The sequence below is a fragment of the Perissodus microlepis genome, chromosome 22, assembly GCF_051167445.1.
Source record: "Perissodus microlepis isolate ML-2025 ecotype Zambia chromosome 22, ASM5116744v1, whole genome shotgun sequence".
Classification (NCBI taxonomy): domain Eukaryota; kingdom Metazoa; phylum Chordata; class Actinopteri; order Cichliformes; family Cichlidae; genus Perissodus; species Perissodus microlepis.
Window position 1 is genome coordinate 34,055,044 of NC_140481.1, and position 6,991 is coordinate 34,062,034.

General features: G+C 44.5%; 1 protein-coding gene across 1 annotated transcript in view; it reads left to right on the plus strand.

The window, feature by feature from the left end:
* The window catches only part of LOC146363650 (uncharacterized), a 69,224-nt gene extending 65,070 nt beyond the window's left edge, over positions 1-4,154 (plus strand). Inside the window, exons 12-13 of the mRNA XM_084918742.1 lie at positions 2,616-2,665; positions 2,841-4,154. Of these exons, the coding sequence (XP_084774868.1) occupies positions 2,616-2,665; positions 2,841-3,388 (598 nt within the window). The 3' untranslated portion in view covers positions 3,389-4,154. The remainder of the gene's footprint in view (positions 1-2,615; positions 2,666-2,840) is intronic.
* The last annotated feature ends 2,837 nt before the right edge of the window (positions 4,155-6,991 follow it).

Consider the following 6,991-nt stretch of genomic DNA (forward strand, 5'->3'; position numbering starts at 1 on the left):
TTTTCCATCCAGCGTTGCATTAATTTGTCACCAAGAACCTGCATTGATGATGGTAGAGTCTGACTGCTGTGCAAAGCCTTCTCCAGCGCATTCCAAAGATTCTCAATAGGGTTAAGGTCTGGACTGTGGTGGCCAATCCATGCATGAAAATGATGCTCCCAGAACCACTCTTTCACAACTTGAGCCCGATGAATCCTGGCATGGAATATGCCTGTGCCATCAGGGAAGAAAAAAAACATTGATGGAATAACCTGGTCATAGTCAGGTAGTCAGCTCACCCCATTCTTGGTACACATACTGTTGCTGAACCCAGAACTGACCAACTGCAGAAACCCCAGATTATAGCACTGCCCCCACAGCCTTGTACAGTAGGGACTAGGCATGGTGGGTGCTTCATTTCATCTGCCTTTCTTCTTACCCTGATGCGCCCATCACTCTGGAACAGGGTAAATCTGGACTCATCAGACCACATGACCTTCTTCCATTGCTCCAGAGTCCAATCTTTATGCTCCCTAGCAAATTGAAGCCTTTTTTCCAGATTTCCTCACTGATTAGTTGTTTTCTTACGGCTACACAGCTGTTCACTCCCAATCTCTTGAGTTCCCTTCACATTGTGCATGTGGAAATGCTCTTACTTTCACTATTAAACACATCCCTGAGTTCTACTGTTGTTTTTCTTCAATTTGATTTCACCAAACGTTTGAGTGATTGTCGGTCACGATCGTTCAGGATTTTTTTCTGGCCCCATTTATTCCTTGAAGACAATGGGTCCCCACTATCCTTCCACCTTTTTAATAATGCGTTGGACAGTTCTTAATCCATTTTAGTGGTTTCTGCAATCTCCTTAGATGTTTTCTTTGCTTGATGCATAACCACAAGATGTATCTTTTGACATGGTTGGTTATGTAATGAGAAAAAAGTCATTGCACCAGTTGGGGTTAAATAACTTGTTGCCAGTTGAAAGAGAATCGCCCATGAAGTAATTGTCAAATAGGAGGCTCATACCTATTTGTTTACTTAAATCTAGGTGGTGACTTTTTTTGGCCAGGCAGTGTATGTTTTTCATTGCTGATTTGTAGGCTGTCCACAACTACTAGCACATCCATCCATCCATCCATCTTCATCCGCTTTATCTGGGGCCGGGTCGCGGGGGCAGCAGCCTAAGCAGAGAAGCCCAGACCTCCCTCTCCCCAGCCACCTCCTCCAGCTTATCCGGGGGAACACCAAGGCATTCTCAGGCCAGCCGAGAGATATAATCTCTCCAGCGTGTCCTGGGTCTGCCCCAGGGCCTCCTCCTGGTGGGACATGCCCGGAACATCTCACCCAGGAGGCGCCCAGGAGGCATCCTTGTCAGATGCCCGAACCACCTCAGCTGGCTCCTTTCGGTGTGGAGGAGCAGCGGATCTACTCTGAGCCCCTCTCGGATGGCCGAACTTCTCACCCTATCTCTAAGGGAGAGGCCAGCCACCCTTCGGAGGAAGCTCATTTCTGCTGCTTGTATCCGCGATCTCGTTCTTTCGGTCACTACCCACAGCTCGTGGCCATAGGTGAGGGTAGGGACGTAGATCGACCGGTAAATTGAGAGCTTCGCTTTTACACTCAGCTCCCTCTTCACCATGACGGAGCGGTGCAGCGTCTGCATTACTGCAGCTGCAGCCCCAATCCGTCTGTCGATCTCCGGCTCCCTTCTCCCATCACTCGCGAACAAGACCCCGAGATACTTGAACTCCTCCACTTGGGGCAGGAACTCATCCCCGACCCGGAGTGGGCACTCCACCCTTTTCCGGCTGAGAACCATGGCCTCAGATTTGGAGGTGCTGATCCTCATTCCTGCTGCTTCACACTCGGCTTCGAACTGTTCCAGTGCGAGCTGGAGGCCCTCACCCGATGAAGCCAACAGAACCACATCATCCGCAAAAATCAGAGATGAGATTCTGAGGCCACCAAAGCGAAAGCCCTCCGCCACTTGGCTGCGCCTAGAAATCCTGTCCATAAAAATTATGAACAGAATCGGTGACAAAGGGCAGCCCTGGCGAAGCCCATCACCCACCGGGAACGAGTGCAACTTATTGCTGGCAATGCGAACCAAGCTCTTGCAACGGTTATATAGGGATCCAATGGCCCGTAGCAATGGGCCAGACACCCCATACTCCCACCTCACCTCCCACAGGACACTCCGAGGGACACGGTCGAAAGCCTTCTCCAAGTCCACAAAACACATGTAGACTGGTTGGGCAAATTCTGAAAAAAAAACTGAATACTTTTAAATAAAAAAGAAAATTAAGATTAAAATATGAAAACTAATATCTCCAAGCTTAAAAACTTTTAAACAATCAAAATTAAAAATTCCTCTGAAATCATTCTAAAAAAATACTTTGTTTGTTAAGAAAAGCGTTTGAATCAGTCATATTTCATATCATACAGTGGTGTACATACAGATCCAGGATCAGTCCAAATCATCAGCAGTTTGATCTACCTATGGATTGAAGTGTATTTGTAAAAATGTTGGACTGTTCCTTTATCAGTGTCTAACAGTATGTGTATGGGAGCCATGTAATGTCCATGTGTGCATGCTCAAAAGAGAGTGTGCTGGTCTGACCCCCTCCTCCTTTCAGGGTGGAGCCTGCTGGATCCCGATGGTGCAAAGCAGAAGGTCTGAGGAAGTGTAAGTGTGTTTTTAATGTGATTCACGAAAACAAAGCAGCACACATTCAACCATCTTCAAACTGTCACATCACTCATTCACATCTCTGATGTCAGGAGTCATCATTAAAGTGTCAATCAATGAACAGATGATGGATCAATAACTGCCGCTGGATTGTGTTTGTTCTCTCCATTAGATTCCTGTCAACTCACAATCGACACAAACACAGTAAACACAAATCTCAAACTGTCTGACAACAACAGGAAGGTGACACATGTGGAGGAGATTCAGTCATATCCTGATCATCCAGACAGATTTGATGTCCATCCTCAGCTGCTGTGTAAAGATGGTCTGACTGGTCGCTGTTACTGGGAGGTCGAGTGTAGAGGAGATGTTCTTATATCAGTGAGTTACAGAAGAATCAGAAGGAAAGGAGGAAGTGATGACTGTGTGTTTGGATGTAATGATCAGTCCTGGAGTCTGATCTGTACTGATGACGGTCCTCAGTCTGTCTGTCACAATGACAGAGAAACACCCATTTTCTCCTTCTCCTCCTCTTCCTCCTCCTCTGACTCTAGCAGAGTAGCAGTGTATGTGGACTGTCCTGCTGGCACTCTGTCCTTCTACAGAGTCTCCTCTGACACTCTGATCCCCCTCCACACCTTCAACACCGCATTCACTCAAACTCTTTATCCTGGGTTTTATGCAAATTCTGGTTCCTCAGTGTCCCTGTGCAGAGTTTAGTGTAAAGAGTGTCCTTCTGTTAGAGAAGCACTCAGATAGTTCAGTCTGTACATGTCTTTCTCTTTCACTCAGAAACACGCTTTCAGATTCATGGATTCGATCAATTGATGTTTTTCTGTCGGTTTCTCTGAAGCTCAGTTCACAACCAGCTCCTCTGCATTTTCAACAAGTCTGAACTCATTAAAATTAATCCAAATGTTTGATTTCTCTTTCTTAATGTGATTTTTCCAAACTCTCCACATGCTCTTATTGTTTCATTCATTATTGGAAGCTCATCATCTGAAAATGGTTCAGCCATATAAGCTGAAAATATTGGCTCAACAGTTTTGAATGCAGTTCTAAGCAGAATGTAATTGTATTGAGTTATCATAATAGATGTGACTTGGAGAGCCATTAGATCATCAGCCCAGGGAGCATGGGAAGAGGTCGTACCCTGTCTTATTGTTTTATGGTAGGATAAACGTAGCTATATCTGTTTTAGTCTAAGTGCCTTTTGTTTAGATGAACTGCTGGACTTCCAGACCAGCAGGTTTAGGGAAGTCTTTATGGGGTCACACTCTGACCCCACACACACACACACACACACACACAGTATTCTTTGTTCACATGTATACCTATGTAAGATGTTATATGTTAATGACCCTATGCATATTCATGTTACCACAATAAAAGGAGTGCTATGGGGAACCTGGCTGAGAGTCTGACGGAGGTTAAGTGGGTGGAACGACACTTGGCTCCAGGCAGGTCTCCCTCATGCATGAGTAACACGAAGAACTTTGGTGACTTGTGTCTTGCTTTTTACGGTGTAGCAAATTGTCCTTAACGTTCCAGCGAATAGGTTTACGTTACAAACCTATCACATGTTGAACAAGAACATGGTGCAGTTTGATTATTATATTCTTAGAAATCTGTAAGTATGTCTGTATAGCATTGCATATATTGTGTATCACTTTAGTTTGTATGAAACATGAAAACTCAAACTGAGGGATCTAAAACTCTACACAGATGATCTAAAAACACAAAACCTCTTACACTTCTAACATGCACATTTACACAACTAAATGACAGTATTAAGGAAAAGAAAAACATTCAAAAAAATCCCTTTAAACCTTAACACAAACAAAAGGAAGCATCTCTATGGAAAAAGAAACCCCTCCACTTGGTTTGACCTGTTGATGTCATGTGTGACATCATCAGGATTTTAAAATGAGGAAATGCTAGGCGGGCGTTTCCCCACACCTGACCCTCATGAAGACTGAAAAGACAAATAAAGTAAGTATGAACAAATGACTTAATCTGTAACATAATAAAATATAAAGAAACGTAACTGAGCATTTGCCTTAATTTGCAGAATGTTTGATTTCCCAGCAATAAAACGCTTACACAAACAAACCCGGGATAGTGAGTGAAGCAATGTTACTTGACAAATAGCAAATCATAGCAAATACATAGAAACAGAATAATGTGTACAATGTGCAAAAAAAAGGTAAACACATATGGGACAAATGGAGAGCATTGCAACTGCTCCTCCACTTTGTAACCCCCCCCCCTTAAGGCACTCACTCCTCCATGGAACGTGACAGAAAATCGGCCACCACATTCTTGTGCCTTGGTCTATACTGGATCCTGAAGCGAAATGGCTGTAGGGACAGATACCATCTAGTGATTCTGGCATTAGAGTCTTTCATTCTGTTGTTATGATTTGGTGTTATTGATATTTTGTGTACTGTGTTTTTTGTCTGCCACACCAGAGGGTGGCATAGTTTGTGTCCTGTGTTATTGCTGCTATGTGAGTTCCAGGTGGAGGCTGACCATTGGTGGAGGACTGGGAGAGGCCGACTATAAATGAGGACCCTTCTCAACCGGCACGCACCCCCCCCCCCGACTACTTGCTGTTCCCAACGAACTGTGCATGTGGCTGCATGTGGATTTGTATTTTGGAATCTTTTGCCGTGTTGTAAATAGTTTGTTGGAAATAGATGTAAATAGTTGTCAATATTTTTTTTACTCGGTAGCTGTAGGGGTGAGAAGCCATTTTTCTTTGGGAACCTTTTCTCCTGTTTTTGGTTAGGGAGGCAGGTAAGACACCTGTAATTTTCTTTTGGGGTTTTCTGTGAAGGTAAGCCAGCTGCATTTCATTTCTAGAGTTTTTGTTTGTTGTTTTGGCCATGCTCACCCTGACGCCCGCTACCTGTTGGGACTTAATAAACTGACTGTGGTCTTTTTGGTCCGTCTTCCTTGAGAGCAGGGAGTGTGGGGGCATTTCTCCTTATTTTTATTTTCCTTATGTTGCACGCCGGTTTTCCTGGGGCTGGGGTGTAACACTGTTCATTCATTGTAATGCACGATGGTCAGTTTCCAAAACAAACTCATCACCCATTAGATAGTACTTTAATGTATCCAGAGCCCATTTTATTGCCAGTGCCTCTTTTTCAATAGTGGAATATTTCATTTCCCTAGGAAAGAGCTTACGGCTTATATACACCACTGGTCGTTTATTCTCACCCTCACCCTGCAGCAACACTGCTCCGAGTCCTTCTCCAGAAGCATCCGTCTGCAAAGTGAATGGCTGAGTAAAATCTGGGCACTGCAAAACAGGTTCACTACACAAAAAGTTTTTAAGATCAACAAAAGCAGCATCACACTCGGCAGTCCATTTAACCTATGTGGGGCTGGATTTACGAGTAAGGTCACTAAGGACCGCAGCTCTGGCAGAGAAGTTGGGAATGAAGCGGCGATACCACCCCGCCAGAGCCAAAAACGATTTCACTTTCCGTTTGGTCGTAGGAGGTGGGTAGGCACTCAGGGCTTCAATCTTTGACACCTGAGGGCGGATGACCCCACCCCCGATGACATAACCCAAGTACTCCATCTCAGACTTAGCAATGTGACATTTGTGTGCATTTATGACAAGTCCAGCTCTCTTAATCCGTTGAAAGACATCAGAAAGGTGCCGAACATGATCCTCCCAGGTCTCGCTAAACACCACAATGTCATCAATGTATGCTGCGGCATACCCATCTGCACCTCTCAAAACTTTGTCCACCAACCTCTGAAATGTGGCTGGTGCACCGTGCAGACCAAAAGGCATTGTTCTAAAACGGTAAAGTCCACTGGGAACTCTAAAAGTTGTCAAATCTTTAGAAGACTCAGTCAAAGGTACTTGCCAGTAGCCCTTGCAAAGGTCTAATGATGTAAGATACTTAGCGTTCCCTAAGCGCTCAATCAGTTCCTCTACTCTTGGCATCGGATAAGCATCAAAAGCAGAAACATCATTGAGTTTAGAGAAATCCACACAAAATCTCTATTTAGAGTCATTTTTGTTCGGCACTAGCACCACTGGACTACACCACTCACCTCTAGATGGCTCAATGACTCCCATGTCAAGCATGTCTTCCACCTCTTGTTTTAATGCTGGCATCAGCTTTGCAGGAACCCGTGAGGTGGTGTCCCTAATAGGTTTTTGAGTGGGACAGTGGAGTCGTATCTCATGTTGGATGAGATTGGTGCAACCTGGTTTGGTGCTAAAAAGATCAGCAGGCATAATTGCTTTCAACTCTTTCTGTTTCTTTGAAGTAAGATGACTCACATCAGGAACTGGCT